The sequence below is a fragment of the Callithrix jacchus genome, chromosome 4, assembly GCF_049354715.1.
Source record: "Callithrix jacchus isolate 240 chromosome 4, calJac240_pri, whole genome shotgun sequence".
NCBI lineage: Eukaryota > Metazoa > Chordata > Mammalia > Primates > Cebidae > Callithrix > Callithrix jacchus.
Window position 1 is genome coordinate 19639127 of NC_133505.1, and position 20618 is coordinate 19659744.

General features: G+C 40.6%; 1 protein-coding gene across 1 annotated transcript in view; it reads right to left on the reverse strand.

Moving 5' to 3' along the window:
• Nucleotides 1–20618, reverse strand: part of SYCP2L (synaptonemal complex protein 2 like) — a 110414-nt gene that overhangs the window by 54671 nt on the left and 35125 nt on the right. The window contains exons 13-21 of the mRNA XM_054254652.2: nucleotides 19227–19372; nucleotides 17127–17220; nucleotides 16144–16241; nucleotides 14291–14333; nucleotides 14111–14192; nucleotides 10612–10660; nucleotides 6534–6678; nucleotides 5256–5305; nucleotides 684–789 (exon numbers count right to left, since the gene is read on the reverse strand). Coding sequence (XP_054110627.2) covers nucleotides 684–789; nucleotides 5256–5305; nucleotides 6534–6678; nucleotides 10612–10660; nucleotides 14111–14192; nucleotides 14291–14333; nucleotides 16144–16241; nucleotides 17127–17220; nucleotides 19227–19372 — 813 coding nt within the window. The remainder of the gene's footprint in view (nucleotides 1–683; nucleotides 790–5255; nucleotides 5306–6533; nucleotides 6679–10611; nucleotides 10661–14110; nucleotides 14193–14290; nucleotides 14334–16143; nucleotides 16242–17126; nucleotides 17221–19226; nucleotides 19373–20618) is intronic.

Sequence of the window (20618 nt, forward strand, 5' to 3'; positions counted from 1 at the left end):
TTACTAAATACTGTTGTACGCCTGGCAATGTGCTGAACTGCAGAATTATAATAAATATTGTTATTAGTAACAATAATAATAAAATCATTCTTAACAAACTTAAAAAATGCAGACAGTTAAAATAAAATACGGTGAGGGTTGAGAAAAAGCCTCTAGGTAAAGGGTTGGCAAATTATGGCCCCCAAGCCAAATCCCATCTGCTACCTGATTCTATAAATGAAGTTTTATGTAAAGAGAGCTACATTCATTGGCCTACATCTTAACCGTGGCCAATTTTGTGCAACAACTTCAGAGTTGAACAGTTGTAAGAAAAACCATACGGATGAAGGCTGGGCCTGGTGTATCACACCTGTAGTCCAGCACTTTGGGAGGCCAAGGTGGGCGGATCACTTGAGATCAGGAGTTTGAGACTAACCCCTGCTACGGGTCATCATTTGAGATGTCTTGCTTATTTAAGAAAAGAAGAGACCAGCAATTCTTGGGCACAAGCTGATCTCAAATGGCAAAGCAAAATTAAAACATCATACCCTCTATTATTTGCTAATAAGAGACATTAAGGTAAAGAACAATCTTATTTTCATTTTCCTTAATAGATATTAAGATAAAAAATGTTTTATTTATATCAAACTACCTTTCACAAAATATAAATCTTTTTCTATGTAAGTCAACAGAAAACCATATACCTGTTTTCTCGGCAGAGTCTTCAGGAGTCAAAAAGGCAAAACTATCTTGAAATTTCTTTTCGGAAGTCTTTGGAGGTGTAGTGTTCTTTTGCTTGGGTATGTCTTTCTGTAATGGTGACAGAAGCTTAGCCTAAAATATAGTATCTTTTTTAAGTGTTAAAATTCATAACAGTTCAAAACAAGTTATCCAAATATTCTAAGACATTTTCAATATTACTTTAAGAAGCTTAAGCATTAGATTTACTACATTTCAAAATAAATATTGGCCAGGCATGGTGACTCGCACCTGTAATCCTAGCACTTTGGGAGGCCGAGATGGGCAGATCACTTGAGGTTAGGAGTTTGAGACTAGCCTGGCAAACATGTGAAACCCTGTCTCTATAAAAGTACAAAAATCAGCCAGGCGTCATGGTGTATGCTGGTAATCCCAGCTACTCTGGAGGCTGACACAGGAGAATCACTTGAACTCCACAGAGAGAGGGTGCAGTGAGCTGAGATAGCACCACTGCACTCCAGCCTAGGCAACAGAGTGAGATTCCATCTCAAAAAAAAAAAAAAAAAAAAAAAAGAAATGTTAATTCTATTCAGAATTTTTGTGTTTTTAGTTGAAGGGTAGATATTAGCTTAATATCATGTTACTGAATCTGAATTAGATCATTTATTCTTTCAGGAGCTACAGAAATGAAAATCTCATGAATTCCTGGAAATCATAAATTCTGTTAGGTAAAGAGAGAGAGGCTGGCAGCTGATCCTGGACTCCGGTTTTTATAGTTGGAAAGGATCTTACAGATTCTTACATTTCCAATTGCCAGTTATCTTTGTTTTAAGACGGAGTCACTCTGTCATCCAGGCTGGAGTGCAGTAGTACAATCTCAGCACACTGTAACCTTCACCTACTTAGTTCAAGCAATTCTCTTACCTCAGCCTCTCGAGTAGCTGGAATTATAGGCATGCACCACCACGCCCAGCTAATTTTTGTGTATTTTTAGTAGAGACAAGGTTTCGTCATGTTGGCTAGGCAGGCCTCAAACTCCTGACCTCAGGTGATCTCCCCGCCTTGGCCTCCCAAAGCGCTGGGATTACAGGCGTGAACACCTCGGCCAATTTCCAGTTATCTTCTAATTGTTCCACGTTAAAGTACTGCTGTCTTCAAATGAACAACAGATTCAAACCTCGGCTCTTTGAATTATTTTCAATGCACATACTGAGACAGAAATATTTTCCTTACGAACTACAACATTACTACATTTATTAATTTAAAAGTACCTTAAAGACATTTTCAAATAATAGTACTTTTATAATACGTTAACAAAAACCAAAGGGGAAGGAGAACAAAGCAAGCTTATTTCAGAGATTTAGTTAAGGGAGAGAGAGAGTACACAAGAAAGAAGGAATGTGCCTGTCTAACAGCCCCAGGCTCAAAGCAAAGTTACTGCTCATTTAAACCTTCATGCTCTACTTACCCCTATTGTATTACAGCCTGAGAACTGATCTGCCTAATGATCCTAGTGAAAATCCTAAATGATCAATGATTCAACTATATTTCCTTTACTCAGCTTACTAAGCTGAGAAAATATCTAACAATTAGAATTCGTGTAAGGGGATACTAGATTTAAGTTTTAATTAGCAGGAAAATTAAATCCTTCCTTCTTGAGGTATTCTGGTAAATTGAGATTTTACTGCAGTAAATAAAATTCTGCATTTTTACTGAGTAGGAAATTTCTTCTTGTGCCTTCATTCAAAGCTTGGTATAAATGCTATTTAGCTTCTTTTTAAAATTTTTCAAAGATATATCTAATAAACAATAGCCACACAAAAAAGTAAATGGTAAGATCACAAGATCCCTGAATTTGAAGAGCGTGAAGTTGTATTTCAGTAGATTAAGTGTGGTCTCAAAGTGTGATCTAGACTGGTGCATGAGCAATATCTGCGAACTTACAGAAATGCAAATTCTCAAGTCCCATCTATTCAATTTAAAACTCTAGGGCCAGGGCCGGTGCGGTGGCTCACACCTATAATCCCAGCACTTTCAGAGGCCGAGGCAGGTGGATCACGAGGTCAAGAGATCAAGATCATCCTGGTCAACATGGTGAAACCCTGTCTCTACTAAAAATACAAAAATTTTATTTATAAGCTGGGCATGGTGGCACACGCCTGTAGTCCCAGCTACTTGGGAGGCTGAGGCAGGAGAATTGCTTGAACCCAGGAGGCGGAGGTTGCGGTGAGCCGAGATCGCGCCATTGCACTCCAGCCTGGGTAACAAGAGTGAAATTCCATCTCAAAAAAAAAAAAAACTCTAGGGCCAGGACCCAGCAATCTGTGTTTTAGCAAGCCATCCTGGTCATTGTCATGGCCACTAGTGTTTGAGAACCGCTGCTCTACATCAGGAGTTGGCAAACTACAGTCCAACCCCTGTTGTTCTTGTAAATAAAGTTTTATTAGAGCATGCCACATTAATGTGTTTCCATTCTGTCTCTGGCTGCTTTCTGGCTACAAAGACAGAGGTAAGTAATGGCCACAGAGGTTACATGGCCCACAAAGTCTAAAGTATTTACTATCTGGCCCTTTACATAAAAAATTTCCCAACCTCTGCTGTAAATTATTCTGTTATACAGAGATAAGCAAATTTTGAATACCAATATTTGTAGAAAGTCAGCAACGTGCTCATTGAAAATCAACATAGATATCTTGCCAAATACACAGCTTAAATGTATAGATTTTTGAAGCTGTGGCCCAGCACGGTGGCTCATGCCTATAATCCCAGAACTTTGGGAGGCCAAGGCAGGTGGATCACTTGAGGTCAGGAGTTCAAGACCAGCCAGGCCAACATGGCAAAAAACCCTGTCTCTACTAAAAATACAAATATTAGCGAGGCGTGGTGGCAGACGCCTGTAATCCCAGCTACTCAGGAGGCTGAGGCAGGAGAATCACTTGAACCTGGGAGGTGGTGGTTGCAGTGAGCCGAGACCACGACACTGCACTTCAGCCTGGGTGACAGAGCGAGAATCTGTCTAAAAAAGAAATTTGAAGCCGTGGTATTTCTTTGGTGTTTATTTCTAATAAAAGCTGTAGTTACTAGAAACTGTTCTTTTGGTCCATTTCTAATAACTGATTTCAAGTTGAACTATTCAATGAATTGTTAAGTACTTACTCTGGCTCATAGGTTTAACATACCCCTGTCCTTACAGAGCATGACAGCCCTTCAGATTGACAGAGGGCAACACATCCCAGACTGATGGAAGAAAGAAGATAAAGGTGTGATTAAAACCCTAACCACACTATTTCTGCATGAGGAGGCAGGGTGCTGTTGATACTCTCAGAATCACAGCAGCTGCTTCTTATAAAACCCTTCTGAAGTTGTTGATATACTCTGTAGTCTATATATAGCTCATATGGCTCAAAACAAAAACCAAACTGCTGAAAGAGATAATTCAGCAAATAAAAGGCAAAAATTGGCTTTGAATTGATGTAGACACTGTTGTCTCTGTTCTTAACTACTTTGATATAAAACAAGAATAAGTGAAAGAAATGAAGAAATTTTGAGGGTTTATTCAATATTTATACAAGCCCAAAGGTATCCCAAGCAATTGCAAAATAAATGGTGGCTTAGGCCTGTAATTCTAGCACGTTGGGAGGCCAAGGTGGGTGGAGAGCCTGAGCTCAGGAGTTCAAGACCAGCCTGGGCTACATGGTGAAACCCTGTCTCTACTAAACATACAAAAGATTAGCCAGGCATGGAAGCATGTGCCTGTAATTCCAGCTACTTGGGAAGCTGAGCCAGAAGAATTGCTTGAACCTGGGAGGTGGAGGTTGCAGTGAGCTGAGATCTCGCCATTGCACTCCAGCCTGGGTGACAGAGCAGGACTCCATCTCAAAATAAATAAATAAATAAATGTCTAAATAATTAAATCATTAAAAGCTTTAGAAAAACGAAGGGAAGAACTAAACCAACAAGTTTACATCAAAACATAAATTTGAAAGTGTATACGTTTGCAGGAAATTGGAATACCCCAGATTTTTAGCATTCTTCATAATAAACATCCTTCAGCTACATTTGGGAACATAAAAAAAAAAAAGACCCTAGATCTTTTTTTTTTTTTCCTTTTGAGACAGGGTCTCACTAGGTCACCCAGGCTGGAGTGCAGCGGCGCAATCTCAGCTCACTGCAACCCCCACCTCCCAGGTTTTAGCCATCCTCTCACCTCAGCCTCCTGAGTAGCTGGGACTATAAGCATGCACCACCATGCCTGGTTAATTTTTGTATTTTTTGTAGAGATGGGGTTTCACCATGTTGCCCAGGCTGGTCTCTCCCAAGCTCAAGTGATCCACTCCCCTCGGCCTCCCAAAGAGCTGGGATTACCAGCGTGAGCCACCATGCACAGCCTAAAAGACCCTAAATATCTACCCAAGATTCATATTAAATGTTTAGAAGTCATTGCAATTTCTACTGGCAGTGATTCAGATATCAGTAAACCATGTTTTGTTATTTTCATATTTCTGAAAGTTGTGTTTGGAGAAATAAACACAGTTTAACTCATAGGGCACACAGCAACCCAGATAAAATGTACTTACTTGGTCTTTCTCATGGCCACTGCTACTACTGGGAGGGAAAACTGGCAACACTAAAATGAAAGAAAACAAGTACCGACAGATGTGTTAACTCATGCGGCCTATAGAAATTCACTTCTCCCTCTCCCAACATGCAACAGCTAAAAGCAATTCCCACTTCCTACAACTTCCTCAAACAGCTACTTTTTTTTTTTTTTTTTTTTGAGAAGGAGTCGCACTCTGTTGCCCAGGCTGGAGTGCAGTGTCACAATCGCGACGCACTGCAATCTCTACCTCCCAGGTTCAAGTGATTCTCCTGCCTCAGTCTCCCAAGTAGCCGGGAGTACAGGCTACCATGCTCAGCTAATTTTTGCATTCTCAAGTAGAAATGGGGTTTTTCCACATTGGCCAGGCTGTTCTCAAACTCCTGACCTCGTGATCCACCCTCCTCAGCCTCCCAAAATGCTGAGATTACAGGTGTGAGCCACCGCGCCCGGCCACATCTATTCTTAAGATCCTTTCCTGATTATTCAACCTTGTTCCTCGCCACTCAGTTCCTCACCACTCAGTATGAATTCTTTTCTCCATACCTTGTCCCTGAACATCACCCTCGCATCTTTGCCTTGCCCTTGTAGTTTGTTCTGTTTGAGACAGGGTCTCACTCTGTCACCTTGGCTACAGTGCAGTGGCGGGGTCACTGCTCACTGCAGCCCTGAACTCCTGGTCTCAAGCAATCCTCCTGCCTCAGTCTCCAGAGTAGCTGGGACCACAGGTGCATGCCACCATGCCCAGCTCATGTCTTAATTTTGTAGAGATGGGGTCTCACCACATTGTCCAGCTGGTCTCAAACTCCTGGGCTCAAACAATCCTCCTGCCTAGGCCTCCCAAAGTGCTGGGATTGCAGTCATGAGCCACCATGCTGGTCCTTGTAACTTTACCTATCTAAGAATGCTTCCCTTCTCCTCTTCACATCCTATTCTTTTTTCCAAGGATGAATTCAAGTCCCACCCACCTCTTCCTTGAAGATTTTCCTGATGATTCCAGCTCATGACAAACTCCTCTTATCTGAATCTGCTCCATTTATACAAAACTCATCTTTAACAACTGTTGGTTAATTTCATGTTCTTCCGTTTCATGTACACAATACATTTTGCCTTTCCAACGTAACTGGAGCAGGAAAAGTAGGTCCTATGATCATGTATTTCTTTGGACCCACTCCCATTATATATGGAAAAATAAATACTTGCTGATTTGAAAATCGCTATTTGAAGAGTGATTCAAAAGAAGACATGTCAGACTTACTTCTTAGACTACTTCTGGTTCTTGTCTTCTTTCTGTTAACATATGACTTGAGGGATTTCCTTTTTCGGTTACTGATCCAAGATTGTTCACTGGTACTTGAATCTTGGTTACTCTCAGAGAAGAGATGTTTTCTGTAACTAAGCTTCTACAAGCACAGATCACAAACGAGAACTTTTAGAGGGCCGTTAGTGCTACCTATATCTAATTCAACATATTCTACAAAGCTAGAGGTAAGAGAAGCACACTTCTAGAAGACTGGGCTCTTTTATATAATATAAAGGCAAAGAAGTATGGAAAGGAAGAAAAGGATTATTCCATCAGTCAATTCTCAACCAAGTTGCTATCGTACAAGATGACAAAATCCTTTCTAATCAAACATTTGCAACAGAAGAGATGCTGGATGATGACAAAAGCAGGCATGCAAATATTTTTTGCAAAAACATGCCTTTCTACATTTTATTTATTTTTTTATTTTTTTGAGACGGAGTTTCGCCCTCGTTACCCAGGCTGGAGTACAATGGCGCAATCTCGGCTCACCGCAACCTCCGCCTCCTGGGTTCAGGCAATTCTCCTGCCTCAGCCTCCTGAGTAGCTGGGATCACAGGCACGCACCACCATGCCCAGCTAATTTTTGTATTTTTAGTAGAGACGTGGTTTCACCATGTTGACCAGGATGGTCTCGATCTCTTGACCTAGTGATCCACCCGCCTCGGCCTCCCAAAGTGCTGGGATTACAGGCTTGAGCCACCGCGCCCGGCTGCCTCTCTACATTTTAGAAGAACCGAAACCAAACAGGAGGGTTATTTCTTTTTTTTTTTTTCCTGAGATGGAGTCTCACTCTGTCGCCAGGCTGGAGCACAGTGGCACAGTCTTGGCTCACCACAACCTCCGCCTCCTGGGTTCAAGCGATTCTCCTGTCTCAGCTTCCAGAGTAGCTGGGATTACTGGCATGCACCACCACACTCAGCTAAATTTTTTTTTTTTTTTTTGTATTTTTAGTAAAGACAGAGTTTCACTATCCTGGCCAGGCTGGTCTTAAACTCCCAACCTCAGGTGATTCACCGTCCTCGGTCTCCCAAATGGTAAGATTACGGGTGTGAGCCACAGCACCCAGCCCAGGAGAGTAATTCCTGTTTAAAACATAAAGCATTTTGAAATTAAGCCTGGAGTATAAAAGGTTAGAGATTTAGGGCAAGTATAATCTTTCTGCTGGATTATTCAACTGTACTTTGATATTTACATTTTTACAATCTTTTTATGTTTTTACATTAATTTTTATTAATGCTGTGATGAATACATGTTTATGCTTGATTTTAATATGGAATTTGTTTTTATGTTTGTTGGGCATCTTCAGAACCCAGTCCCCAAACCCTCCTGCCTCTTGAGGGGCTGCACCATTCAGGGGCTAAGAGTTCATTCTCATTTCAGGCCAGGGAGGATTCTTATGAATTCAAACATATTAAATGGTGACACTATCTCACATCATCTTCTCAAATAGAAAAACACATCAGCCAGAAGATACAGGCCCTGACTGGAATCACAAAATGCAAAATCAGCTCCCAAAGCTGTCACCAGGAACTGGGTGGGGTGGCTCACACTTGTAATCCCAGCACTTTGGGAGGCCAAGACAGGCAGATCAGTTGAGGTCAAGAGTTCGAGACCACCGTGGCCAACATGGTGAAACCCCGTCTCTACTAAAAATACAAAAATCAGCCAGGGATGGTAGTGGGCACCTGTAATCCTTGCTACTAGGGAGGCTGAGGCACGAGAATCACTTAAACCCAGGAGGCAGAGTTTGCAGGAAGCCAAGATCGTGCCTCTGCACTCCAACCTGGGCAACAGAGTGAGACCCCATCTCAAAGAAAAAAAAGAAAAAAGAAAGCCATCACTGGGTTAAGGCAAGAACAACAGTACCCTCGCTGGTGACAGCATGACCCTTAACAATTAAGGTGGGTGATGGTTAGTTATCTAGTCTTCAAATGAATTTATTTTTTGAAGACCCAATTATTCCTTCTTTAAAATGTTTAACAGTACAACACTTTGTGAAAATGGTAATCTTTTTAATTGATATATAAAAAGTTACACTTATTTACAGTGTATGTTTTGAAATGTGTATACATTGTAGAATGGCTAAATCAAGTCATTAGCATTTGCATTACCTCAAATACTTATCATTTTTTTGTGTGGTATGAACACCTAAAATCTACTCTCAGCAATTTTCTTTCTTTTTTTTTGAGACAGGGTCTAGCTCTGTTGCCCAGGCTGGCGTGCAGTGGCACAATCATAGCTCACTACAACTCCTGGGGTCAAGCGATCCTGTGGCCTCAGCTTCCCCAGTAGCTGAGACTACAGGTATTCGCTACCATAACTGGCTAATTTTTTAATTTTTATTTTGTAGCAATCAGGTCTTGCTATGTTACCCAAGTTGGTCTCAAACTCCTGGTCTCAAGGAATCTTCTCACCTCAGCCTCCCAAAGCACTACGATTACAGGTTTGAGCAACCATGCCTGGCCAGCAATTTTTAAGTATATAATGTGTAATTAACCTTGATCACCATGACATACAGTAGATGTTTTCAGCTTATTTCAGGAGGGGCACAGTGGCTCAGGCCTGTAATCCCAACACTTTGGGAGGCCGAGGTAGAAGGATCACTTGACCTCAGGAATTCAAGACAAGCCTGGGCAACATAGTGAGACCTCATCTCTACTAAAAATAAAAAAAAAAAAATTAGCTGGGTGTGGTGGCATGCACCTGTAGTCTCAGCTACTCAGGAAGCTGAGGCAGGAGGATAGTTTGGGTCTGGGAAATTGAGACTGCATGATCTATGATCTCACCACTACACTCCAGCCTAAGTGACAGAGCAAGACTTCATCTCAAAAAAACCAAAACCAAAACAATCTTATTCCTCCTAATTGAAATGTTTATGCTCTGACCATCTCCCCCAACACCCCCGCCCATCCCCTGGTAACCACCTTCTACTCTCCACTTCTATGAGTCTGATTTTTTCAGATTCCACATATAAGTGAGATCACATGGTGTTTATCTTTCTATGCCTGGCTCATTTCACTTAACATCATGTCCTTCAGGTTTGTCTATATTGTTACAAATGACAAGAGTCCCTTCCTTTTTAAAGCTAAATAGTATTCCATTGCATATACATACATACACATACACACACACAACCCCCCACATGTTCTTTATCCATTCATCTATTGATTACTAGAGAAGGTATTTTCTAAAAGAAACTTTGTGAGCCAGGCCTATTTGCATCTTACTCTGTTTAAGCAGCAAAAAAAAAAAAAAAAAAAAGGCTGGGGAAACCCCATATCTGTTTGAGAGGTCCCTAGTCCAGGGTCTTATAAAGAGTAACACTTCATTCAATCCATTTAATTAAAAATCCACATAGCAGCGATTCGTCAAGGATCTAGAACCAGAAATACCATTTGACCCAGCAATACCATTACTAAGTTTGTGTCTTTGACATATCTCTCTGGCTGTAAGTGCCTGTTACATAGGCAGTGCCCATTCTCACTCAGTGCTGCCCCTTTGGGTCACAATAAGAGAGAGTACCCATCATCTCTCATTTGGGTGAATGGATTCTTTACAAAGTTAAATGAGCATTTGCTACAGTGGCAAATGACTGACTTAAGCAGTCTTTCAATTTTCCATTACTCATATGCCATCAAATGAGATTTCACATGAAATGCTACCTTCTGCTGAGTTTGTCAATTGTGGTTATTTATCCATCCATATGGCAGGTTTACCTTTTCATAGTTTACAGCTAATAAAGCCCATTGCATGCAGTCAATAAAATAACAACAAGTAAATCAAGTAGAAGTGTAGTTCAAGAGACTAAACTTGTGATTGTCAATTGTACTTATTTGGGGGCTTACCTACTATTTGTTACAAGTAATGATTTTCCATGCGAAAGTGAAATCGTTCATTTCAAAATAGTTTAAGATCAATTTAATTGAGAAAAAAATATAGATAAGAGCAGAGCTATGACATATCTTGAAGATGGCATACAAATAAGTGAAAATGGAGAAGTATCACCTTAAAATAATAAAAGTTATATTACCGACACACTTGTTTCTGGTTTGCTGTCACCCTCAAAAGTAGACTCTGCCCTAAAAAAAATACATTAAATTAATGGGACTGGTACAGTATCACCCTCCTCCTTCCCTATTTTGTCCGATCATGGACCCAGCATGTGGGAAACACCCTATCCTGCAAACTTCCCGAGGTTCTCTGGCAGAAACTGCTTAAATGAAACAATATAAACCTTTGTTAAACCCTTTGTCTGTCAGGCATATAAAGAAAACGAAGGCAGAGTGGGATTAGTGAACAACCAGCCAGGCAGCAGGAGCAATACCGACAGGTTTCTCAAGCTCGGCTCTAGCTTAGAACCACAAGGGATGCTTTCAACAAAAGCTTTATCTGATGATTAGTAGTGCTGAGCATCTTTCCACACATCTGTCCAGGCAGACACAGATCTCTATAGTTTCCTAGAATTTTCTAGAACTGCATATTCTAGTCATATTCTAGAATTTTATGTAAGTGGAATAATATATACTTTTTGTCTGGTTTCTTTTACTGAGCATGATTTTGAGATTCATTCATGTTGCACATATCAATAGTTTGTTCCTTTTTATTTCTGTGTATTCCATTGTATGGATACACCAAAATTGGTTTATCCATTCTATTCATGAACATTTGGGTTGTATCCAGTTTGGAGCAAGCAGCTATAAACATTCACCTACATTCCATTGTATGGACATATGTTACAATTTCTCTTAGGTAAATAACTGGAATTGGAATAGTGGGGCCATAGGGCAGATACATTTTAACATTTGAAGAAGCTACTAGCAGTGTAAAAGAGTTCCAGTTACTCTACATGTTCGTCAACACTTGGAACAGTCAGTCTAACTTGAGCTATTCTGGTACATGGGTAGTATAGCTCATTAAACTTTGTAAATTTACATTTCCATAATAACATATAATGTTGAACAACATTTCATGTGCTTATCTGCCATCTGTATATCTTCCTTGGTGAAATTTACATCTTTTGCCTATATTTTTATCCGGTTTTATTTGTATTATTGAATTTTGAGAGTCCTTAATATATTTCAGATGTATTTCAAATTATAAATCCTTCATCAGATACATGCTTTACAAATATTTTCTGCAATATGTGGCTTGTTCTTTTATTCTCCTAACAGTGGTTTCTAAAGAGCATAAGTTTTGTTTTTTATTTTGATGAAGTCCCATGTAACAATTTGTTCTTCTGTGCATTTGGTGTCATACCTTAGAGATCTTTGTGATGCAAGATCGCAAAGATATTTTCATATGCTTTCTTTCAAACAGTTTCATATTTAGGTCTATGTTCCATTTTTAAATTTTTATAAAGTGGGAGGTAAGAACCAAACATGTCATTTATTGTCTCAGTTGTTTTAGCACCCATTGCTGAAAACCTATTTTTTCTCCATGGAACTGTCTGTGTGTTTGTCATAGACTAGTTGTTCATATATAAGCAGGTCTATTTCTGGACTTCCTTCTGTTTTTCTAATTCATCTATCTTTATGCCAATACATTTTTTTTTTTTTTTTTTGAGAACGGGGTCTCGCTATATTGCCCAGGCAGGTCTTGAACTCCTGGGCTCAAGCTATCCTCCCGCCTCTGCCTCCCTAAGAGCTGGGATTACAGGCGTGAGCCACACAGTGCCTGGCCACACTTTCTTGATTAACGTAGTTTTATAGTAAACCTTGAAAGCAGGTAGTATGCATGCCCTCCCACTTTGTGTTGTTTTTTTTTTTTGAAATTTGTTTCAGCTTTTGCACATCCTTGAAGTTTCCAAACAAAATTCAGAAATAGCTTGCCAATCTCTTTTTTTTTTTTTTTTTTGAGATGGAGTTTCACTCTTGTTTCCTAGGCTGGAATGCAATAGCATGATCTCAGATTATTGCAACCTCCACCTCCCAGGTTCAAGTGATTCTTCTGCCTCTGCCTCCCGAGTAGCTGGGATTACAGGCATGCACCACCACACCTTGCTAATTTTGTATTTTTAGTACAGATGAGGTTTCTCCATGTTGGTCAGGCTGGTCTCGAATTCCCTACCTCGGGTGATCTGCCTGTTTCAGCCTCCCAAAGTGCTGGGATTATAGGCATGAGCCACTGTGCCCATCCCAATCTCTCGCGCGCTCGTGCTCTCTCTCTCTCTCTCTCATGTGTATACATACATATATATATATATATATACACACACACACATACATACATACACACACACACATACACATATGCACACACATGTAAAATCAGGGATTATATTGAATTCACAGATCATTTTAGGAAGAACTGGCACCAGGCGCTGTGGCTCACGCCTTTAATCCCAGCACTTTGGGAGGCCGAGGCAGGCAGATCACCTGAGGTCAGGAGTTCAAGACCAGCCTGACCAACATGGAAAAATCCCATCTCTACTAAAACTACAAAAACTTTAGCCAGGTGTGGTGATGCAAGCCTGTACTCTCAGCTATTCAGGAAGCTGAGGTAGGAGAATTGCTTGAACCTGGGAGGCGGAAGTTGCAGTGAGCAGAGATTGTGCCATTGCACTCCAACCTGGGCAACAAGAGCGAAACTCCATCTCAAAAAAAATATATATTTTAAAAAAATAGAAGAAGAACTGGCATCTTAATATTAAGTCTTCCATCTCTTGAGTACAGTATCTGTCTCCACATACTTAGATCTTCCTTAATTTCTCTCACCAATGTTCTAGTTTTCAGTGCAGGAGGTAGAGGAGGGGGAGGTCTTATGAATCTTTTGTCAGATTAATTCCTAACTATGTCATGTTTAAATACTACTAGTAAATGGCATAGATTTTTATTTCAATTTTTCGATTGTTGTTAATGTACAGAAAGAAAATTAATTTTTGAATATTGACTTTGTGTCCTTCAATCTCAAAGTCAGTATTTCCTGCAGAAGAATACATTGTTGGAGATAACCCTAGAGGTGTAATGGTAGAGGCCAGAGGTCAGGATAACTTGCCAACACTCCTCCAGTGATTCTATAGAAAACTTCACACAATGCTCTCTTGTGTGTGGTCAGGGGCAGGGGTTGGCCAAACACAGGTAAGGGGAAAAACCTAGGTGGTCAACTTGTAGTGCCCACATTAACAATGATCTGCATAGTTGACATGGTTTGGCTGTGTCCCCACCCAAATCGCATCTTGAATTGTAGCTCTCATAATTCCCATGATTTGTGGGAGGGACCCAGTGGAAGATAACTGAATCATGGAGGCAGTTCCCCCATACTGTTCTCATGGTAGTGAATAAGTCTCATGAGATCTGATGGTTTTATAATAAGGGATTTCCCCTTTCACTTGGCTCTCATTCTCTCTTGTCTGCCACCCTGTTAGATGTGCATTTCACCTTCTGCCATGATTGTGAGGCCTCCCCAGCCATGTGGAATGTGAGTGCACTAAACCTCTTTTTCTTTATAAGTCACCCAGTCTCAGGAATGTCTTTATCAGCAGCATGAAAACAGACTAATAGAATGGTTTATTAGTTTTAAAAATCACTTACCTTGATTTGTCATTTAATTGAGGAGCCTGAATTTCAACAGGTAGTTCTTGTAAATCTGAATACTCAAGCTTTGAAAGAACTTCTAATGACAAAAATTTAAAACAAAACAAGTTAAGCATCTCAAGTAAATATTTAAATACACCATGCAAGTCTTGGCTACGACCAATAAAGGTATCTGACCTTGTTGTGTATCATCAGGTTTAATTTCTGCCACGTTTGTTTGCTGCAGAGAAACAAATCATATTATGGTTTAATTGAAGCCTCTCTTTTGAAAGTCTTTTGGGCCCTCCAAGAAAAGCATATGCAATAAGTTCTAAGATATGACACCTCAGTCACTTATAAATGAATTTTTGACTCCAAATGATGATTGGCTGTTCCAAAAAATTCATGTTCACCCTCACAAAAGAATTTGCTCCACTGAGAGAATCACAGACTGTCGCAGGTAGCAGGGAAACACTAGATGAAGGCTCAGAAATGTCTTCGCCAGCGTCAGTACCGTCGGGATAAGTGCGCAACTACCCAAGCAGACTAGTTTGAAAAGGATGACAAGTTTTCTGGAGCAATAATCTCTGGTGTGTTTGCTTAAAAAAAATCGTGGCACTCTATCACACTTCCACATAACATATTCATGTGATCAGATGTAAAAAAAAAAAAAAATAAGGAATTGGCTGGGCACAGTGGTTCACACCTATAATCCAAGCACGCTGGGAAGCAAAGCCAGGAGGATCACTTGAGCCCAGGTGTTTGAGACCAGCCCGGACAATATGGAGAAACCCTGTCTCAACAAACACACAAAAATTAGCCAGGTGTGATGGTACACTCCTGTAGTCCTAGCTACTCAGGAGGCTGAAGCATGAGCATCACTTGAACCTGGGAGGTGGAGGTTTACAGTGAGCCAAGATTGTGCCACTGCACTACAGCCTGGGGGACAGAGCCAGCCCCACCTCAAAAAAATAAAGAAAGGAAGAAAATGAGGACTTGACTAAATACCTACATGCCATGCAATTTATTAGCTACTCCACGTACATTCTTTTTCCCATTCCAAGAGGGCTACCCTGTGAACTCCTGATGCCTCCATTCTGTGGAGGGGAAGCCTAAGGTTCCTCAATGCTCGATGTTAGTAATGTGTCTAAGTTCCTTCAGCAAGTAAGTGAAAGCCAAGTCTCACCCCTAAACATTAGTCTCCTTCAGTCTCTAGATCCCAAATGAAGGAATGAGGGAGAGGCCAGACAGGTCATGTATTTCAAGGGAAACCTGAGTTGAATGAAAGAGAATTCATGCCGGGTGCTGTTGCTCACAGCTGTAATCCCAGCACTTTGGGAGGCCAAGGAGGGTGGATCACCTGAGGTCAGGAGTTTGACTAGCCTGGCCAACATGGCGAAACCCCGTCTCTACTAAAAATACAAAAATTAGCCAGGCGTGGTGGCGGGTGCCTATAATCCCAGCTACTCAGGAGGCTGAGGCAGGAGAATTGCTTGAACCCAGAAGGCGGATGTTCCAGTGTGCCAGTATGGTGCCATTGTACTCCAGCCTGGGCATCAAGAGCAAAACTCCATTTCAAAAAAAAAAAAGAGAGAGAGAGAGAATACACAATTACTCAAACATGGAGCAAAAACAATCTCAGAGAGGGGATAGTCCAAAAATTGACAGACTGCTGATGGGGCATAGTAGCTCGTGCCTGTAATCCCAAAGATTTGGGAGGTCAAGATGAGAGCATCTCTTAAGGCCAGGAGTTTGAGACCAGCCTAAGCAATGGCATGAGACTCCATCTCTATAAAAAATTTACAAATGAGCCAGGCATGGTGGCAGCACCTGTAGTCCTTGCTCCTCAAGAAGCTGAGGCGGAAGGATCACATGAGCCTGGGAGGCTGAAGCTGCAGTGAGCTATGACGACAGAGCAAGGTCTTGTCTTAAATTTTTTTTTAATTGACAAATGGCCAGGAGAAAGTGGTCTATGAACCAGGAAAGGTGGCTTCCACCTGTCACTATAGTGGAGACAGATAAGAACCTTGAGCCCCACTCCCTGTACTCACGGGTGGCTCAGATTGGTCATTTAAGGGGAGAGTTATTAGGCAATGGTCATCTTCAGGACTCACGAATTCTACCACGTTGGTGGATTCTTCTGCCTGCTCTATACAAATTAAGAAAAAGACATTTAACATAACAACTGTGCACACGCTGACACGCTCACCATGTTCTTCATGGGATGCGCCCTCTCGTACCTCTCCATCCTTTGGTAAGAGCTGGTAATCTGTTCCTGCCTCAAACCTCCAATCAGAAATCTATAAGCACAGGCCAGGTGCACTGGCTCACACCTGGAATTCCAGCACTTTGGGAGGCCAAGGTGGATGGATAACTTGAGGCCATAAGTTTGAGACCAGCCTGGCCAATGTGGCAAAACTCTGTTTGCACTAAAAATACAAAAAATTAGCTGGGCATGGTGGCAGTAGCCTATAGCTACTCAGGAGGCTGAAGTAGGAGAATCTTTTGAACCTGGGAGGCAGAGGTTGCAATGAGCTGAGATTGCGCCATTGCACTTCAGCCTGGGCAACAAAGCAAGACTCAGTCAAGAAAGAAAAGAAAAGAAAAGAAAGAAGAAAGAAAAGAAAGAAAGAAAGAAAGAAAGAAAGAAAGAAAGAAAGAAAGAAAGAAAGAAAGAAAGAAAGAAAGAAAAGAAATCTATGGGCACTTGGGAAAACAGCCTTGGGGTGTAACTGAAAAGAGAAACATGCTCTAGTGCAGAGCCAGCTTTGTGGGTAGACAAAACCCTCCCTACCCCCATGTTCTGCCTCCCCAAAACCCCATCATTTATTCTCCTTTGTCATTTCTCGTTGATCCACAGAGAGACCTTATCAGGTGTGAAAAACGATTCAAGGCTATCAGCAGCTCTTCTTCCTCCAGAGGTACCATTAGACATGTGTCACTCATGTATGACCACAGGTTTCCAATGACCTCTTCCAACTAAGGTTTGTTTTATAGAAAACACAGGGTCAGAATTTTGTTATTTCCAATATACCTGTCTCTCTTTCATGGCCACTGAAACTCTCCATGTCTTCTTTTTCAGACTTACTAAAAAGTTCTGAGGAGATCTTCATCTGGTCAGGCAATATCTGAAATGCAAGACAAAAGTCAACTTTGAAATGTAATCATCTTTAAAAAAAATAAACGTTTTTAATAAAAAACTAAAGCTTAGAACAAAACACACTGATAAATCAGAAGTTAGTCAAGTTGATCAGTTTGTCCTCTTCTGAGGGATCATTCCACTGTTTCTGGCTTATCCAGGCCCCATCTCCCTCCAGGACCAGCTAGGGATAGCCATTCCTCTGCTCCAAGCACATTTTTTTTTAGATGGAGTCTTGATCTATTGCCCAGGGTGGAGTGCAATGGCACAATCTTGGCTCACTGCCACCTCCGCCTCCCAGGTTCAAGCAATTTTCCTGTCTCAGCCTCCCGAGTAGCTGGGATTACAGATGCACGCCATCACGACCAGCTAATTTTTGTATATTTTTAGTAGAGACGGGGTTTCACTGTTTTGGCCAGCCTGGTCTCGAACTCTTGACCTTGTGATCCACCCACCTCTGCCTCCCAAAGTGCTGGGATTACAGGCATGAGCCACTGTTCCAAACACTCTTTCCTGGTGTTTTCCCAGCCTCTCCTGTCTCTGTCCCAGGTCTCTCCCCCTCGGTAATATCTAACCCCTGCTTCTCGCAGGTACTGAGTCTTTCTCAGGATGACTGTAGTGAATTCCCAACTGTAGGGTCCTCAGTCCAAGCCCTTTCTCACAGAGGGCACCTATTCTAGGAACTGCAGCTTTATCACAGGAAAACCCTCATTCTCCCCTCAAAACACATTATTCATTTTGTGAAATGTGGAAAGACATGTGATTTTGATATTTTTGTGAGTTAAGGTAAACTTGTTGTGTCAGAATGTATGTCACGTGATGGAGGAGATTTTTTTTTCAAGTGACTGATTTCTCCTTTATTTCTCATCCTCATCTTTAACCATGAAATGGCCTTTTCATAAAAAGACCATGTCATTAAAATAGGGCAAGGTTTTGGAAATTATTTTTGGAGCACTTTGCTTCTTATAAACACCATCATATACAAATCAAACCAAAAGGAACTCAGTCTGAGACTTCCTCATTCAGGTCTCTGAGCTCTTCATTCACTCCCTATGGGCCATTACTACAGTATTTTTGCCTTTTGTTACAAATTTCTTTGTCCTGTCTATCATCTGTTATACAGAAAGTTTTCTTATTCCTGTCAAAAAAATAAGAAACATTATAGTCAGAGAGTCACAGGCCATAGCAATCTAGAAAAGTACAGACCATTTCCACAAGATAAGACCAACAGGTACAATTGTGAAAAGAAGTCCCTCTGAAACTCTATTGTTCATGACTCCCTGATACAGTTTGGCTGTGTCCCCACCCAAATCTCATCTTTAATTGTAGCTCCCATAATTCCCATGTGTCGTTGGGGGGGACCCCATGGGAGGTAACTGAACCATGAGGGTAGGTCTTTCCCATGCTGTTTTTGTAATAGTAAGTCTCACAAGGTCTGATGGTTTTATAAAGGGGAGTTCCCCTACACAAGCTCTCTTGCCTGCCACCATGTAAGATGTGACTTTCCTCCACCTTTGCCTTCTGCCATGATTTTGAAGCTTCCCCAGCCATGTGGAACTGTAAGTCCATTAAACCTCTTTCCTTTATAAATTACCCAGTCTCAGGTATGTCTTTTTTAGCAGCATGAGAACAGACAAATACACTGCCCCCAGGTCCGGGGGAGCTGAGAGAGAAAGAAATGCCAGTGTCCTCAGGACTCCAGGGAGAAGGTGAAAGAGGGTGATAATATCCTAGAAAACCTTTCAGCTGTTCACAATAAGTAGAATAAGGCAGTTCAAGGAACAAAGAGCTTTTCTGTCCTACCTCATCAAGACAATGGCCCATCAAAGGGAAAAATGGGATTCAAACCCAGAACTCTCAACTATTTACATGGCATTCAAAAGACCAGGTTTTCTTCTTGATCAAATACCCACGTCAAAACTCAACAAGAACATTTAATAGACATAAAACATACTAAAACATTTTAAAATAATCCAAAAGAATGAAACCTGCCACCTGTTTATCTTCTCCTAAAGCTTGAATGGAAGCTTGTGTTATGTTGATCTGCAAATCAAAATGGATTTCTATCTTCATGACTTCTTTGTAGCTGATAAGGATAGGGTACTTCAGGTAAATGATAAGCATCTTTATCTTCTCCGTTTCTAACAGAAAATACAGAATATCAATGGATATCAACATATTTCAATGTTTTATTTTAATTTTTTAAATAACTACACCGGAGTATTTATCTATATTTTTCTGTGGTAAGAGGTTGAAAAGAAATCATATTAAATAACATTTCATTGAAATTGTTCTTTAGATTTACATGTGTATTTATACATATACACATACTATATGATTAAGTGGTTGATCTTGCAAACGCTGGAAGTAACTTACCTTAGCAGCAAAGAAGTGAAGATAGTTTTGTCTTCTGCAATTCAGTTTTTTAAAGAGCATTTTGTTTATACAAAGCTATCATCTGCAACAGGTATCTTACTGCCAAATACGCTAAGCACAATATTCACTCTCTCTATGAAATTCTACTTATTTTTAAAATTGAAAATGAAACTCACTGTCCCCAGTGCAAAATGGAATAATCTACCACCATTTTAATGGACTTCGCTTGAACAAGAGACAGAAACACCTTAGAAAGACGTCTATGTCTCAGACAATAGCCTCCTTGCAGGCTCCTACCAGGTCATCAGCCCTTTCCTGACAAATTGTAATCGGGCTTAGTAGAGAAAATAGCTTAGATCAAATTTACAAAGAGTCTAAGAATAAGCCACATTAAGTACAAGGTAAGTTGGAAGAAGCAAAGACAGCTAAGTCCAGGAAAGAACAGGCAAAGCTAATGGCCACAAATTAATGAGAAAGAAAGAAGAAGAAGAAGAAAGAGTGAAACATAGATGGGTCTAAATCTGTGAGGTCCAACTCATCAGAGTACTTAAAGCATGCCTAGCACCAACTGAGATGCTCTGTAAGTACAAAATACACATCAGATTACCAAGACTCAGGACACAAAAGGAGAATGTAAAATGTGTCATTAAAATTTTTAAAACATTGATTACATGTTAAAACAATATTCTGGATATACTGGATTAAATATATTACTAAAATTAATCTATTTTTTTCTTTAATGTGACTACTAGAAAGTTTTAAATATCTGGCTCACATTATATTTCTAGATGGTGTTGGTCTAGAGTACAGCTCCCCAAAATATTAATCTTACTGGACATTTTACTCAACACTGCAGGGAAAGTCTATAAAACCCTGCAACAAAAGTAATCTTAAATATCTTAAGAAGTAACTAGTTAATTTGGCTGTGGGGATCCATGCAAACAGATAAGGGTCAGAAGAATCACTTTGAGGGCTACACGCTACACGGCCAGCTCCTTAGCCAGGAGGGCT